This window comes from Mycteria americana, chromosome Z (genome assembly GCF_035582795.1).
Source record: "Mycteria americana isolate JAX WOST 10 ecotype Jacksonville Zoo and Gardens chromosome Z, USCA_MyAme_1.0, whole genome shotgun sequence".
Lineage (NCBI taxonomy): Eukaryota > Metazoa > Chordata > Aves > Ciconiiformes > Ciconiidae > Mycteria > Mycteria americana.
Window position 1 is genome coordinate 8359083 of NC_134396.1, and position 18783 is coordinate 8377865.

Genomic DNA, 18783 nt, shown 5'->3' on the forward strand with positions numbered 1-18783 from the left:
GTTAAAAATTAAATGCACAAATAAACAGCTACATAAGTCAACAACCTTTACACCAACCTGGAAAGCTGCTAATTAAAGCAGAATTATATTATTCTGTCTCTTCCAATAGTGCATAATTAAGATTCAGAACTCATTGGCACATAGCTCTGCAGATGCTTAAAGTTTACACAAGAGCAGAAAGCAATGAGACAAATTTGTTAAAGAAAAGTCTTTCAAGCACTTCTAAACACAGAGAAGGCCCAGGGCCAAAGCTTGCTGGAGGCTGGGAAAAGCATCATGAGGGAAGTACTGCTACGTGCTTGTACCATTTGTATGACTCTTTCCCAGTCATCCACTGTTGGATGTTGTCAGGGTACTAGGCTAGACAGATCTTTCATTTAAGCTAGCACTAATGTAAAGGCATCCAAATACAAGTAAATATTCAATGGAGGTTTGCATGTTTAAGACGTTTTGTTACCACAGAACTCTAGAATTATGTAGGACCTAATCATACAGGAGATCTGTAAATGCTAATACGCTATCTAAATAACATACAGATCTGCTCCTAAGCATGCCCAAGTTAAGAGAAAGTACCACTGCAGAATTTCCATTAAGGTTTGAACAACATGCATGAAGATTTTTTTTTTCCTAAAAAGATATATGCTTCCTGTTTCAGAAGTTACAAAGAAATAACTGACTAAAAATCTAGCCTGGTGAGAAAGTGAGGAGAACAAATGCCCACTTTTCAGCATTGTGTAGGATACAGAATGAGAGAATTGCACTAGAAAAATTCAGCGATTTAAACTAAAACCAATTACTGCATCTTATTACCAACACCATTCAAATTAACGAACCAAGTCAGAAATCAACCCTTCATACACACCCCTCCTCGAGTTTTTCCTAACACAGTCTATCTGATCTCCATGATATGTTGACAAAGCAATCCAACAATACAATTCTCCCAAAATAATTCAAGAAGAAAAACCTTTAAAGCCATAAAGTATTTCTCAAACCAAATGCAAAACCAAGTAGGATCTGAACCTTCTACAGCTATATAAAACAAAAGCCTCCTTCAGCATTACTGTACTGAAATGAGCTTATGATTATTCAATTAATTATTTTGCAGAATCAAACTTTCTTCACAGACAACATGACTGTGAGGAGGAGATGTGATAGCATCCAGGAAGAAAAAGAGTAGTCACCACAACTTGTAAAATAGCCAGCTTTGCTTCTTGGGTCTTGTTGAGTTTTTTTGGGGGGGAGTTGGTTTGGGGGTTTTTTGGGGGGCGTGGGAGTGTTTTGTTTTGGTTTTTATACAAGAAAAGAATTACAATAACAACAAAGATTTTAAAACTAAACAATACATCAAGCTTCCTAAAACTTATGTAACACATTCACTGAAGCATCATGATTTTACTTTCTCTTTTCCTTTCCCCTAACTTTAAACAATGTATTTTTCAGCCATATTTTGAGTAGCTACCTTCCTGAAAATAGTTTTTCCCATTCTAATCTGTGCAGCTGGTTGAAAGAAGCCATGCATTTCTTGTTCTCATCCTCAATCCAAATTAAAATCATTTTTTCAGAAGAGCATTTTTCTCTAATGGGAAAAAAAAAGTATTTTTATACCTTTGCATACAGATGGAGATAGAAGCTTCCCAATCTAAACAAAATAGTGGACCCTGGCACTTTTGCCATCTAAGCCACGCAAAGACACACTGAAATTACAAACTGATCTCATAACTTTAGTGAGGTGTTGATGGCTACAAGCCTTTTTCCTCAAAACAGCTGTAAAATAAAAGGCTTAGATGAATTCACATCATAAGTATACTCTGTTTAATGCTCTTTTCCAAGACTAATTTATCTATATAATACATAATATGAAAACAGACTGGAGCATATCTTTTGCATACAGTATCCCTGTTTAATGTTGATAGTTTTAAGCCAACTCTTTAGAAAGAGCAGGCAGATTTTTAACAGTCAAATTTGCTAATCTATCACAGTAAAGGCTCTCCCTGCTCATCCCAATACAGTTTTTAAATATTTCAGTTGCTTTTTCCACATTGTAACATCCTAAGTCATGTCCTAACAAAGATGTTTATTGTGATTGGCTGAGATAACAGCTTTATTTTAATTCCTGTTAAAAGATACCCTGTTGTGTTGGGAAAAATGAAAAACCTAAGTTGTGCTGTAGTTCACATGCACAACTACACAATGTTGCACAGTATCTGTTCACAAGCATGATGTTTTATTTTTTCATTTCTAAACTGATAAAGAATTGTTATGTTTTACCTGCGATTTCATTTCATAAAGTGTAGCATCCTCTGGAGTTAATTGAAGTGCTTCATCCCACTTGTGAATAGCCTCTCGGTACCTGTAGTTAAAACAATATTACAGTCTCACTATATTTAAAGATATTAGATATTTCTATGTATATCCTGACATCGTCCTAAATAAAATGCCATGGCATCTCATTAGTATTAATGATTTTTCTAACCACTTCCCTGTAAGATATGCTGAACTGTTTTCAGGAACTGTCTATCTGTTCTTCTGACTAAACGGATGTGAAGCACTACTCTAAAACTGGGCTCAAGTGAATTTACAAGTCAACATAGAAAACCTATGGTAAAGCAATGACTTAAAACTAGAAATCTTGAACTGAGTTCAATTCCCCTCATTGTCAAAATGATCCTTAGTCAGCCATAAAGAAATATAATCTGAACCCAACGTGCCTTGCTACAGTCATCATTTAAAATTTCTGTTCAGCCTAAAAAGACTGAAACATAGGACTTGCCCTCCCTCATTTCCATACTGTAAAATACTAAAGACATCTGAGTAACTTTGGTATATAAATATAAGAAGGAAGTTGAAAGTAAACAGCTATACTGAAATAACTCAACTTTGGGAAGGTATACAGTAGCTTCATAATATATTGCCCTTCCCTAGAAACTGAAGAAAACAGAAGAGTTGACCAAAACCAATCAAAAGTCAGTCTTGGTCTTGAACAAAGAGGTAAAACTTGGAAAAATGCATACTAGGGTTTTGAACCATACTGAAAAACTGTAACAGCATAAGAAGATGCAGTGACAGGGATGCAGTCTTTCATCTGTAAAGGTGGCCTCAGATTAACATTAACGAGTCTGTGGGGTGCCACAAGTTCTCTGCATCTGTTTCAAAATCCACCTTTATTATGGAACTGCATAGGAACTCCTATATTTATATTAATTTCAGAGGTTACTCTTGATAGATACACACACTGCAATTCTAATATAGTATAGATAAAACTAAAGCAATTTTCACACACAATTCATACGGAAACAGTTTTTATCTTCCCCTACTCCCCATTCTTCCTTCTCCTTCCCTTCCTCATTTTTCAGTCCTCCAGCTTGTATTATGCCTCCAGGTTTTCCAGAGCAGTCACATAAAGACTTCAGAAAGTTCTGAACCAATTGGGAATAGAAGAATAGATTGGAAAAGCAATGCAACTGAAATCAGACTCTCATTCTGATTCAGGTATTATTAGTTTGTAAGTGACACTGGTAAGTATGTTTAGCACTCAAATTAAACATCAAAGGATGTTTCAATAAATTGTCACATTTCCCCAAAGTTTAGCCACCAGCTGCGCATTTGTCATGTCAGTTCATTCCACATGGGCAGGTGTTCACACTAAAGGAATCATCACTACATTTTCTACGTATGTCAGTAGAAGCCTTAGGCTGCCATTTACTCAGCAAGAACTACTTTTTGAGTATAAGATTATAGTTTTGTTCAAGACCTAGCACAGACATAGCACAGTAAAACCCTACATGAGTAAGGGAAGTCCTCAGCTCAGTTAGGTGCTATTCTGGCCATGCAGTGAGGTACAATATTTTGAGTGTAGCAAAAAAGTTTAGAAACAGACAATTTTGGAAAACAGAGCAAATGCAGTAACAACATCAGTAACCAGAAAGGAAGGAACAACACTGGCATTCTGGAAATAGATGTAAGATAAAAGTTGCATTTCAAGAAGCTCCATTTTTACTTCTGTGGAGGGGACATCACTGCTCAAAGTGTCAATGTGAACGGGATAAAAACTCATAGCAAGAACATGCTACCTCTGAAGGGAGCACCAAATATAGGCAAACATTCCCCCAGATCCTGTTGGGTTTTGCTGCCACTTTGTCAACAGTCTGCCAACAAACTAAGGATGGGCAAGGGAAAAGAGGCTGTCCATTGATAGAAATGCTGTGCTATGTGTGTTCTCTGTATGAACAGTAAGTTACTCAACTCCACCTGTGAGCCTCAGAAAGTGTGATCCAAGAGAACTGACAACAGAATGCCGGAATCACTTCCCAGGACTGAGAACACAACAGAAGAGGGCTGGAGAAGAAACATTTGTCTGCAGGTACATGCTGAACTGCCTACTCAAAAGACTGATTGCTGACTACCAGTTTACAGCGTGGACATATCCACGCTGCTGTGAAAAAATCGATCTTTGCAGTGCATATATTTCCTTAAGAAGAAAGTCTGATAAAACATGACTGTTCTATTCTTTTACAAATTCTCAGGAAAAAAGATGTTTTCATTGTTGTTCCAGGAAAAACTAAGGACGCTTTTCTTATTAAAAGAAAGTGAGCCATGTTGCTTGCTCTAATAATGCAAACTTAGGAAAAAATTCCTTTCTATAAACACAGTCTTTTAATCAAAGAATTTCCTACCTCATTCTTTTGAAGGAAAGATTATATACTTTATTAAATATCAAGTGCCCTACTGAAAAAGTAGCCTGGGGAGATGAGATACAGTTGTAAAGTCAGTGTTCCAGTAAACGTTTTATGAAAACCATAAACCTTGGCTAAAATAAGAAGTGAGCTAACACAAGGGTAGTGTCTTAAAATAAATAATTAAAAAATACATCATTTTACTGTCTCTGAGCATCTTTTTGAACTGAACTGTACAGAACCTTTATCATTATAAGGAAGGAGAAGTAATTTTGAAAAGGAAAACTTCAATATAAATACGATATCTGCTTTGAGTTTAATTAACACAAATTTAATGAGCATTCCATTTGCTATTCCCTTCTCTTTTCTTAACAAGTAGATAAGCTCACACACAGTTGAGTGACTAGCTGGTAACAAGTGCATATGCATCAGCTGAGCTGCAAAAACCACCATGACATAGATAGCAAAAGTGAAGTAACAAATTTTAGCTTAATGCTGTTCCACTGAGATCCACCTGAACTTCTTCCCATACGCCTGATATGGAAAGAGAGCACACATGATCAGAACACATGCTACAGCACACTTAATACACAGTAACATGCTTTTGAATCTTATATCCCTTCAGAAAAAGGGATATGTAACCTAGCACTTCAAAAATTAAAATAACTTGTATCAAAAATAACACCTCAAACAAGAATGACACTCAAAAATAGCAGATCCATCCACTGGTGATGCTATAAACCTTCTTCAGAAACCTCTGACATTTATCAAAGTGGAGATTAATGATGGTGACGATAGGGTTGAGTGTCTATGGGTAAGAATCAGGGGGAAGACCAACAAGGCAGATGTTGTGGTGGGAGTCTGTTACAGACCACCCAACCAGGATGATGAGGCAGACGAACTATTCTATAAGCAGCTGGGAGAAGCCTCACGATTGCTAGCCCTTGTTCTCCTGGGGGACTTCAACCTGCCGGATGTCTGCTGGAAATACAATACAGCAGAGAAGAAACAGCCTAGGAGGTTCCTGGGGTGTGTGGCAGATAACTTCCTGATACAGCTGGTGAGTGAGCCAGCTAGGGAGGGTGCTCCACTGGACCTCTTGTTCATGAACAGAGAAGGACTTGTGAGCCATGTGATGGTTGAAGGCTGTCTTGGGCAGAGTGATCATGAAATGATAGAGTTTTTGATTCTTGGAGAAGTGACGAGGGGGGTCAGCAAAACTGCCACCTTAGACTTGCGGAGGGCAGACTTTGGCCTGTTTAGGAGACTGGTCGAGAGAGTCCCCTGGGAGGCAGCCCTAAAGGGCAAAGGAGTGCAGGAAGGCTGGGCATTCTTTAAGGAGGAAGTCCTAAAGGCACAAGAGCGGGCTGTCCCCAGGTGCCGAAAGACGAGCCCGTGGGGAAGACCACCAGCCTCGCTGAATAGAGAGTTTGGCTGGAACTCAGGAAAAAGAGGAGAGTCTACGACCTCTGGAAGAAGGGGCGGGCAACTCAGGAGGACTACAAAGGTGTAGCGAGGCTGTGCAGGGAGAAAATTAGAAGGGCCAAAGCTGAGCTCGAGCTCAATCTGGCTGCTGCTGTAAAAGACAACAAAAAACACTTCTTCAAATACATTAGCAGCAAAAGGAGAGCTAAGGAGAATCTCCAGCCTCTAGTAGACGGGGGAGGGAACACAGTGACTAAGGATGAGGAAAAGGCTGAGGTACTTAATGCCTTCTTTGCCTCAGTCTTTAATAGCAGGGCCAATTGTTCTCTGGGTACCCAGCCCCCGGAGTTGGAAGATAGGGACGGGGACCAGAATGGAGCCCCCATAATCCAGGGGGAAATGGTTAATGACCTGCTGCACCACTTAGACACTCACAAGTCTATGGGGCCTGATGAGATGCACCTGAGAGTACTGAAGGAAGTGGCAGAAGTGCTCACCAAGCCCCTTTCCATCTTTTACCAGCAGTCCTGGCTAACTGGGGAGGTCCCAGTTGACTGGAGATTAGCAAATGTGACGCCCATCTTCAAGAAGGGCTGGAAGGAGGACCCGGGGAACTACAGGCCTGTCAGCCTGACCTCGGTACTGGCAAAGCTGATGGAGCAGATCATCCTGAGTGCCATCACATGGCATGTAGAGGATAACCAGGGAATCAAGCCCAGCCAGCATGGCTTTAGGAAAGGCAGGTCTTGCTTGACCAACCTGATCTCCTTCTACGACAAGGTGACCCGCCTAATGGATGAGGGGAAGGCTGTGGATGTTGTCTACCTAGACTTCAGTAAAGCCTTTGACATGGTTTCCCACAGCATTCTCCTGGAGAAACTGGCTGCTCATGGCTTGGACGGGTGTACTCTTCACTGGGTAAAGAACTGGCTGGATGGCCGGGCCCAAAGAGTGGTGGTGAATGGAGTTTACTCCAGTTGGTGGCCAGTCACAAGCGGTGTTCCCCAGGGCTCTGTGTTGGGGCCAGTCCTGTTTAATATCTTTATCAATGATCTGGATGAGGGGAGTGAGTGCACCCTCAGTGAGTTGGCAGACGACACCAGGTTGTGCGGGAGTGTTGATCTGCTTGAGGGCAGGAAGGCTCTGCAGAGGCAGAGCCTGGACAGGCTGGATCGATGGGCCAAGGTCAGCTGTACAAGGTTCAACAAGGCTAAGTGCCAGGTCCTGCACTTGGGCCACAACAACCCCATGCAATGCTACAGGCTTGGGGAAGAGTGGCTGGAAAGCTGCCCAGCAGAGAAGGACCTGGGGGTGCTGGTCAACAGCCAGCTGAAGATGAGCCAGCAGTGTGCCCAGGTGGCCAAGAAAGCCAATGGCATCCTGGCTTGTATCAGAAATAGTGTGGCCAGCAGGACTAGGGCAGTGATCGTGCCCCTGTACTTGGCACTGGTGAGGCCACACCTCGAATACTGTGTTCAGTTTTGGGCCCCTCACTACAAGAGAGACATTGAGGTGCTGGAGCGTGTCCAGAGAAGGGCAACGAAGCTGGTGAAGGGTCTGGAGCACAAGTCTGATGAGGAGCGGCTGAGGGAACTGGGGTTGTTTAGCCTGGAGAAAAGGAGGCTGAGGGGAGACCTTATTGCTCTCTACAACTACCTGAAAGGAGGTTGTAGAGAGGTGGGGGTCGGTCTCTCCTCCCAGGTAACAAGTGACAGGACAAGAGGAAACGGCCTCAAGTTGCACCAGGGGAGGTTTAGACTGGATATTAGGAAATTTTACTTCACTGAAAGGGTTATCAAGCATTGGAACAGGCTGCCCAGGGAAGTGGTGGAGTCACCACACCAGAGGTATTTAAAAGATGTTTGGATGAGGTGCTTAGGGACATGGTATAGTGGTGGTCTTGGTAGTGTTAGGTTACGGTTAGACTCGATCTTAAAGGTCTTTTCCAACCTATACGATTCTGTGATTCTGTGATTAATCCCAAGCAACAGTTGGCTGGGGACCTATTGGCTGGAAAGCAGCTTTGCAGATAGAAGACCTGGGGGTCCTGGGGGACAAGAAGTTGAGTACGAGCCAGTAATGTATCCTTGCGGCAAAGAAACCCAACAGCATCCTGGGCTGCCTTAGCATCACCAGCAGACAGAGAGGTGATCTACCTCAGCTCTGGTAACACCATATCTGGAGTGCTGGGTCCAGTTCTGGGCTGCCCAGTGCAATAGAGACATGGACATACTGGAGTCAGTCCAGCAATGGACCTCAAAGAAGATTAAGGGCTTGGAGCATCTGTCATATAAGGAGAGGCTGAGACAGATGGGACTATGCAGCCTGGAGAAGGGAAGGCTCAAGAGGGATCTTATCAAAGTGTAAAACTACTCAATTTGGAAGGGGGGCAAGGAGTAAAGAAGATGGAAACAGACTCTTCTCAGTTGTGCCCAGCGACAGGACAAGAAGCAACAGGCACAAATTGAAGCACAGGAAATTCTGTTTAAACATCTCTCTACCACTGGAGATATCCAGAACCCAACTGGACAATGTCCTGAGCAACTTGCTCTAGTTGACCTTGCTTTGAGCAGGAGTTGGAGTAGAAAGTCTCCTAAGGTTCCTTAGGATTGAGATACTAAGACATCAGAAATCTCAGTGATATATGATTTAAGATGAAATATGATTATCTCTTGGCTAAATGAAAATTTTAAGCAAAATATAATCTTACAACAAACAGACCCATTCATTTTTAGATGTCTGGGATTACTATAAAAACTTATCTAATGTAGCAGTAAAGAAGTCACAGACTCTTGATAATGGGTATATCTTGATTTTATAGAATATCAAGTTAATATTTCCAGCAAAAGTAAAACCCTAATTTGTATCTACATTGTAACTAAGCATCTAAACTCCAGTAATATAAAGAATTTTAAAGACTATCATATTTTGAAGTATAGAATTACTATTTATGTGAGTATAGAGATACAGTATACTTATTTTTATCTATCCACAGTGATTTTAGTAAACTAGTACACCTCACTACAAAAAATTATACAGTTATAACCAGAAATTAATTACCATTTTCTTTACTGCAATGCCATAAAAAGGAATAAATTAGTGAGAACTGGATACACCTGGGATGGCTTCAGTGTAGAATATTTGATGGATCTTGCCAATTTTCATTTAACAGCATATGAAATCCCATCGCTCCCCTAAAGTACTAAAACTGCTCTCTTCAAATGTGCTACTGATCATCTGGGAGCTATACAGACTTGGCATGTTTTGCTACAGCTTACTAAACTTTTGAAACAAACACCCCATGCTTACACTTCACTTTTTCAACACTACTTCTGGGAAAACAGGATCTCTTGAACTCTTGAACAAATCATTAAAACAAATTCATATTTCCATTAAGAAAATTAATCAGAGGCTTCTGGGTAAAAAAAATACCAAACCCCATTCAAGTTACACAGAGATCAGTTTCTGAATAACTTATATATAATGCTAAAAATCATCACTGCAGATCACGCAGGATCTAGAGTCCTGGAGCTTTACTCTGACAGGCTTGCCACAGTTGATGCTTCAAGAACAGATTGAGACAGGGCATGCTGAGTGACACTGAAAATATCTGGACATATATTGAAGTGACGAGATAGTATCAAATTCAGACAAAATGAGACAGGCCTGCAGAATAGAGACCTATAACAGGAGTACAGTGACAAGAGAAGGCATGAGGCAACATAACTCCCGGGAATTCTTAAGAGACTTGGAGGGACACCTCTACAATCTGATGTTACAGGAGGATGAGGAAAACCACAGTTAGACAGAGCAAAGGAGAGGAAGTGGAAAATAACATTCTAAAAAGAATGTGGCTAATTGTCAAATACTCATATCATAGAGGATGAACATGAATAGTTTGTGACCACCAGAAACACCAGCTAGAACAATTTTAATCTAGTGTAGGGTCAAATTCAGACTTTGGTGGAAGCTAGAGAAAAAGAACACTAGTCAGTAGTTATGCAGAATGCATAAAAAGAAAAGAGAAATTAAAAGCAAAGCAGAAGTTGATTACAGGAAGAGACTTCCCTTTTTAAGCTGGGAGATGATGCACAACTGGACTGTGGGAGAAAAGATTCAAAGAACAGGTGAAGTCGGAAACTAAAAAGAATAAAGGAGAACGAACATAACATGGCTTTTTTGTGTTTAACAACTTCAGAGTCCTGCAACCCAGCTACATTTTTATAGTAACATACTTCCTCTGCTGGGGGTGGGGAGGGAGGTGTATGGCACTTTATAGAAACAACTAGAGAAGAACAGTGTACAGAACAGGCGAAAGGAAGTTGTTTGCTCAAGTAAACACAGAAAATCCTTGTCCATAGTTAGTGCCATATAGCACATTTAACCTCACTGGTAACCTTCACAAGATTGGTAGGTCTTTACACATGAAGTACAATAGTAAATGTTCTTTTGAAGTCTTAGCAACTCTACAATTTTTTTTTATTGCAGACAATTCTGACACTATTGATGAATCATCACTGCAGCTCAAAAGCATAGCTATTTTATGGTAAATAAAGTGTCATAGGTTACTTCTGATTATGGAGGGAGAAAGTTAAAACCGACTGCTTTACTATCTACTAAAACTTCCAATAAAACATTTTAATTTAACAGGGTGATTTAGGTATGATCACACTCATGACCACAGGTAAAGAGGTGCACGACAATTCTTCAATGGCACCTGATGATATACATGTCCTTGCCCCACAATAAAGGAGAGACAAACACAAACAAATTTGCTGTAACTGCCCTTTGAGTAGGTAAACTATACTGAATTTACCATGGGGTAAAACAGCATGCACGTAATTAACGCACAGAATTTCAAAGCATAAGTATTCATCAGAGTTACTATTCTTGCACATATTAGACCCCTCAATATCAGGTCGTTGACACCTGGACACTAGTAGTGCAAATAGTGAAAATAAGTCGGATTTATACAGCAGAATCTTTTCCTATGCAACAAATACAAAGTTCTGTTACAAGTAAATCAGTTGAATATACCACAAAATTAAATAGCTACACAATTGTTTCAAAGATACTTACCTCACTTAAGAACATCCACAGAGGAACAGATGGGAAATACCATTTCATCACATGCCAAAAGCAATTACCACCTATCATCATGCTAAACTACAAGATCAAGTTCCACTTGCCATTTTCCTAATTTTTATTTCAGCCACACATCTAAATATGCACACTTTTTGTCACTGCATCTATTAGGCAAATACAGTTTTGAAACTACCTTTGCTAAAGAAAAGGTATGAAATCCAACATTGGAGAAAGATGATCTCGTAACTAATACCCAGAAGTGAAAACCACAAACTTAGGATTCTGGTCCTGTCTCTGACACCAACATCCTCTCACACATGGGAATAACATTTAATTTCCTCACATACAATATAAAAAAGTAATCTCATAAAAAAATCACTCACTACTACTTCACAATTATTTTATTGAGACCCAGGAATGGAATATACTGCGGTAAATGATTTTAACGACAAATGACAGAGGAGTTAATGCAACAGAGTACTAGATAACTATGGGGACTGAACAGTGCCTACACTTGACAGTCTTCCATAAGATGTCTTTCACAAATACATTTCATATTGAATTGTGAGCTGAGGGCCCTACTGCCTTTGACTTATTTTATACCCTTCTTTACAATCTGGTGAATCACTGATTCATGGTTCACCCAACTCAGATACTGCACTTATCTGTAAGGAGACAAGAAAATTTGCAACACAAACGCAACACCTCTCTTGCTGCTAACTGAACAACCACTTTTGTTCCTGTGCCTCGTACACTGGCGCTAGCAATGTACAGGATTTCAGGGCTTTGTCCTCAAGGAGGGCTTTGGAAAGTGTGTATGTGCATATGCTAGTGTTTCTTCTTCAAACATGAAATAATTACTTCAGCTCTGACTAATATAGAATTATACAGTTGATTGACAAGCACTGGTTGAAGCAAGACCAAAGCACATATTTTTCTTTAAAAAAAAATCTTTACATTCAGGACAAACCCAAACAAGTTGCGGACTACTACACAAAACCTTAGTTAAACATGCCAATCACATGCAAAATTCTAGAAACTGGGTGCTCTATGGTTTTCTTTCTGGCCTTGCTGCAGAATCTTCCTGGACCTGGCACTGCTACTTCATATCTTTTCCCTGAAAATATGGATTTCATAAAAAACTTACATGATATAACACAGAGGAATCTACTTACCTGCAATAATATTACATCATGAAGACTGTCAGAACCTCAAAGAAATACACTGCTAACCACAAAGACTTCCTTATCATTGCAAATGATCCTACAAAAATGCTCAAAAGAGTCCAAATAACTGTAATTTTATCTGACAAGTTCAGGCTAATTTTAATTATTTGTGGTAGTATTGAGAACTTTGTAGTGTAATTTTTAAGTGAGAATGGTTAATAGCACAAGTTCTCTCTACAAGCTGTTAACTTAGAAACCATGGTATTATTCAGAGCTGACAAACGGAATTGGAAGAATTTATTGTGCTTCCTTCAATTAAGTGGTGGTTTTGCTGGTGTAGTTTTGTCATGAAAACCACAAGACCCTATTGTCTCTGACTGCATACTTGATTAACTATAGAAATATTAGCAGATAGACTGCAGTAAGAAATATTTAGATTTTTACCATGTCAAAGTTAAAAACTACAGTATGGATAAGCGTTTGACCTTAAGGAGGAGTCAAAAGAAATAAGCCATTTCTACCTGCGTTCTATTAACATGAAACTGTCAAGTAATTACAAAACAGAACATGAAGAGGTGTGTAAAAATACACCGTGAAAGATCTTAATTGACCAGACAGTGTGCAATATTTGAGAACTTCTTTACATGCAGGCAAATCTCTTACCTGTATTTCTCCAGTATGTATAGTTGCAAGGTATATAACATACCGTTTGTCTTAAACACATAGCAGAACAATCACTTTTCTATTTAAAAAGGCAGTGCTAACAACACAGCTGTTGATACAGAGGAAATAACAGTTATATTCACATATACTGTATACATACCATATTAGAGTGCTTAAGAACAGAAATTGTCAAGACCTTCCACATCACTAAGAAATATTCTCACACAAAAGAACATTTAGTATGTCATACAACTGTATTCATTTAAGAGCATTAAAAAGAACAAATATTAATTTTATATAACAAAAAAATTCCATTTTCAAATGCTTTTATGTTCAACATTAGTGTCAGATAAGACAACAACTGGTAAAAAAGAAAACCCCTAAGGAATCCTCTCCGGGGTCTAGAACCTGCTTTGCAATCATCTATAAACACATAGAGTTCTTCGTTAAATCCCAGCCTTGTAATTTAACATAACATAATTAAAATCAGGTATTGACTCAGTGAGAGCTCTGTAGGAAGGCAAAATAAACGGTGACAAATAGGAGCAGAACTGTGGTTTACACATGGAAATTCAAATCAAGAACAGGAATACAAGTTTTATTACTCCTGAACCTGCCATTTCATTATTTAAGCAGTAAGAACAGACTGTAGTAACCTTACAAGCTTCAGAAGAGAAGCAATTGTGTAGTTTCAGTAAAAACAATTCACTATTTTAGTATCCTAAACAAAACCTGCAAATTAATATAAATCAAGTATCAGATATTGCAATAGTTAAAATATTATAAGTATCCACAGAGAAGTAATGTATTTTTATTGCTGAAATGAAGTTTTAAATACAAAGCTTTAGTTCCTCAAAACAGTTTCAACAGTAGTTCCTCTGAAAACAGCATAAAGAAAAATGTAGAAGAAAAACTAATATGCTGCATTTGAAGCAATTTTGAGGTCGTATTCCAGTCTTGAGAATTATTTGTTCAAATAGCCTTCAGAAACATAGTAGTAGAGCTAGAATGATGAGTACCATCTGTTTTCTTCTTAGTTAAGTAGGCATTTAATCCTTTCAAGCTTTGAATTATTTGTCCACAGATGGCTGACAGCTCTCTCTCTCTTACCTCATGTTATGATCCTCCTGGTTCTCAGAAATCAGTCACAGAAACTAGGGCAAGAAGTCAAAAGCTGTCAACAGCACCAAAAAAAGATTTCTGGGATTTAGATATCAGTATTTCTCTATCTTTCTCAAAATGACTTATTGCCAAAATATGATGCTCAAGGGTAGGGTTTAACAGGGCAAAACATTTTGGGAGAGATGATACACAAAAAGCAATAGTCTGCTCGCATTCTATTCTGAGCAGTTCCATTTCATCTAGTTGACATGTCCTTGTTATCTGTACTAAATAATGTAATTCCCCTTCATTTTCTTTCCCTCTATTACTTCTGGCCTCTTTACAATGTTTGCCGATGTCGACATCACAGAGTAACAATGACAGAAGTTATATACAAAAACAGAGAGAAGCAGATAAAGACAGAGGAAACATGTAATTCTCCATGGCATTTTGAGACTTAAAGGGCAATTTTAATTCATTTTTCATGAAAAGTACCAGTAAGTTAAGTAGGCAGGGACCCTATAAACCTCCCCACATAGCTGAAACGACTAGAAAGTATTGATGTAAAATGACTATAAAGTACCAACACAAATACTAGTCAGCAAAAACCATCAAATGTCCTGGAATAAGCGAAATATGGAAGTGCAATAAACAGTACGATCTACTTACAAGGACATAATATACACATATACAGATTCTATAGAGACTGGATGTCACCATCCAGAACTAAAGGAATGTATTAGACACTTCTAAATCCCAAGATGACTAACGTGCAAGTCATACACATAAAAGTGGCAAGAAGAGCAGGAACTCTCACTACCAGCGCTGCAGAGACAAGGAGTGGTGAGCCGCAGCGTCACTAGGCAAAAATGTTCTGTAAAGGGACAGATGAGGCAAGCTCAAGTTTGTGCTCCAATTCCCGTGACAGAGCTAGTTAGTCACTTACAATGCTGTGCTACATGTTATGTTTCTAATGATAAGCAACCTCACAAGAACCAATGGATTCAAACTGATAATTTTTGTTGGCAGTGTGATTTTGCATACACATAATAGTGCCTATCAAAAGAGAGTAACAGCAAGAACTGTTTGATGTCCTTCAATTTTTCCCATAGCACAGCATGAGATGCAAAATAAAACTTCAAAGGTTCAACAGGAGATTAATGTTTCAGATGGTTTTATCTACATTAATTACTGGATAGGAATACTTAAGCCATTTAGTCCACAGTATCCTATGCTTCTGAATCCTAACTTCTAAAGTTAATTCTTCCTCTTCCTCTTATTTTATGACTCAAATCCTATGCTCTACCTAGCAGGGAACATCTACAAAGAATACTTTGAGTTCTGGAAGGACTCCCTTTCCCTTAAACTACCCACAGATTTACAACACACTTTCAGAAAAGTAAACAGGACAACAGGCAGTTTGTTGCAATAATGCACACAGCTGTGTGCTGTGTGTTCACATCTGTGAACTGGAAGATCCCTTCTTCTGGAGGAAAAAAAAAAAAAAGGGAAGCAATCAAAGCTTGATAGCTTCAGTGCTGCATCTGGAGAAAGGATCAGTGTCTCAATTTATTATAAAAATATGTCCTTTAACTTATATTCCTTACTACCTTCGCTCTTTAAACATTAGGTTGATCCCACTGATTAGATAAACATAATTAAAGTCTGACTTGCAAAAGCCTTATTATCACTCTACAAATCCTTTTCCTGGATTTAATGAAAGCTACCATCCACAAACTTCAAGAGCATCAATGAATTTTCTTTAGACTGACAAATATACTCACCTTGGTGGGTTTTTTCCAGTTTTGCTCAAAATTTAAAATTTCTCTCTCTCAATCTCAATTTATTATCAGAATGTGATGACCAAAACTAAATAACTTGGGTACCCTCACAATCAGTTAATAGATATTCAAAAACTATAAATTACCCAGAAAAAAAAGCCAGGTTAAAGATTTCTCCCATACTTACGCAATGCTCCATGTAATTGTTGTTTACACAGAAAAATTCCTTAGGTTTTATGACAGCAATTTATTCTATAAATTAATTAGGACATTTTAATATTTATTATTCTAATTTTAGTATTCATTTCTTTCATTCTGTATGTCAACAACACCTCTAAAATGTTTTCCAGTATTGCTTGGAATTCCTTTCTCACTTTGAATCCCACAAAAGAAATCAGCTACTAAAATAATTTCTGAACCCTCATTCATTTAATTCCACCCACAATACAGAAATATTGGAATTCTGCCACATTTTTGAAAGGCATACATAAATGTCTTAATATAAAGTTGTAATGTCATTCTAAGTGAGTTTTCAAAAGTCATTCGGCACTCTCCTCCTCTCAGTCTAGTTTCCTGCCCCTGCTTTGCACCAGTATAAAAGCTTTTGCCTCTTAAACCAAGTCAACAGTCTAATCTAGGTTATGACCCGTCCAACCATTAGTTTCTTTTAAAACACCAAGGAGCTCCCCAGTGTAATTCTCCATTTGGCTACACAAACACAAAGAAGAGAGCTTTATTTAGGCAGCAATGACACTGCTATATTGTAATGGTTTTCACATGATAGCTAAACTTTAACATCTCAAGTATATGTTTGGATGTTGGAGGAGATCACAGTCCTTACTTTACTAAACAAGACAAAGTTGTGATAGTAATGAATCCAAATGTATTATAAAAAATGGCATCTTTAGCAAATAGCTTCCCACTGCCTTCATACTGAGAGCTCTACAAACAGATTTTTCAATTTGGCAGTGAAAGATGGTTTAGCAAGGGCTGACTAAAACAAAATTTATTTTCTATATTGGAAAATCTTTATTTCAATCTCAGCATGTGATCCTACCCCTCAGAATGCTTTATACAAATCTTTATTAAGCCCCTATTTAAGTCCTTTTTGAAGTCTCAATAAATATTAATCAAATTCAGATCAGTAATGCTCTTTCAAGACTGAAAGTTGAAATACTGCACTGAACGACAATTCTATTTTAGAGCATGCAATACTTCAAATAGTATGTCCAGGAAAATAAGTTATGTGTGAGCAATACCAGCGAAAGTTAACCTTCTGACAAACAGAAGAGTTGCATTGACAGAATACATTAAAGACAATTAAAAACATCTATGTCAACATCCAAACCCACTGAGGGTGAATTTATCATCATCACAACAGCCAACTGCCAGAAAGAAAAAAGCTTGTACTAAAGCTTCCAGGCAAATACAACTTCCTACAGAGAAGCCTAGGCTGCAAAACTCCTTTCAGTAAATTTATGCTATTTAACATATTTAATAGATGTCTTTCATTTTTAACAGTAAAATAGAATTGTGGAGCCAGCTGAATACAAGCCATTATTCATCACCAGCATCTCTTATCCAAAGAACCTAGTTTAAAAAAAAAAATCTACAGCTATGAACTGCATTTTGTCTTAACTGTCATTTTTCAATTTTTGCAGAAGACAAAAAGCTTAAGCCACAGCCTACTATATCAGGTTTCTATTACCAGCTGACAGGTCAAAACCAAAACAAACAATGTTTTTTAAGATTTGCTATTTAGTTAGTAGAGCCAGTAAAACTCCAGAGACTGGCATGAAAACAAGTCCAATACATACACTCTAAGAATGGCCGCCTGTAAAAATTATCAGTTCGAACTGGCTTCAAAATAGCAAACTTCAGTTCTTCATGAAAAGAAAGTTTCTATGATTGTTTTTCAGAAAGTAAGAAAGAGGGGAGGGATGCATTGCCTCTGTCACTATATGGTATTAGTGTACCAGGCACCATCCAGAGGTAGAGAGGTATGGTCCTTTGTCTAAAACCTTTGACTTATGGTATTTAAACACTGTATTAGAAAACTGAGCATGATATAAATACTGTGATTCTTCTCTTGAGATTGGGATGGATGCACTGGTCACCCAAATGAGGTAAGAAAAATGTACAATGTCTATCACCTATTTCATATATGTCACACGGTGTACCAAAAGTACTTGGCAATGTATGTTAACAATTTTGTTGTGTTATGACTCTCTCTGCACCTACCCCCCATTAAAAAATTGTACTTCAGTTACGTACCACTAAAACTAGAGAAAATAACTGTTCTGCATATAACACATTAGCACAGTCCCTTATGAGCAAAGTAAGAGCAATTTGTTCAAGGTCCAGTGATAAAGTGAGAGAAGAATTAGACTCATTCTGAAGGAGATGAACATTTAAAAAGTGTAAAAACTGAAATGTTTGGCCTGCAAGTGAAAATACATTCATGGACATCCATTTCAAATTATAAGTGCAATACACTAACAGTAACACACAGGCAACAACTAGATAACAATACCACATAAATGAAAGAACTTGTCTCCACTTCCCTTGCTGTTTGGCCACTTATTCTAATACCCGATTTCCTGCCTATTTTGGCAAAGGCATTTGTGAACCACATCAGAGCCAGCAACCAGAAACAGGCTATTTTTCAGCTAGGCTTCTTCTCCAGTCCAGTGACAAACTGGTACTCCAAATTGACTCCCCCCAGGGTAAAACAAAAAAATGCAAAGGGGTGGAAATGAGAGGACAGGAGAGTTGGGTCACATTGACCCTGACTGAAATAGGTTTAACCAGTGATGGAACTGCAACCTTTTACTAGACACTTGACTTGTAAACAACCAAAGCTAGGTAGCATGTATACCAGCCCTTGCT

General features: G+C 38.5%; 1 protein-coding gene across 2 annotated transcripts in view; it reads right to left on the reverse strand.

Annotated features, from left to right (window-relative positions):
• Positions 1 to 18783, reverse strand: part of TTC33 (tetratricopeptide repeat domain 33) — a 47283-nt gene that overhangs the window by 18539 nt on the left and 9961 nt on the right. For both annotated transcript variants that reach the window (XM_075527424.1, XM_075527423.1), the window contains exon 3: positions 2269 to 2350. In XM_075527424.1, coding sequence (XP_075383539.1) covers positions 2269 to 2350 — 82 coding nt within the window. The remainder of the gene's footprint in view (positions 1 to 2268; positions 2351 to 18783) is intronic.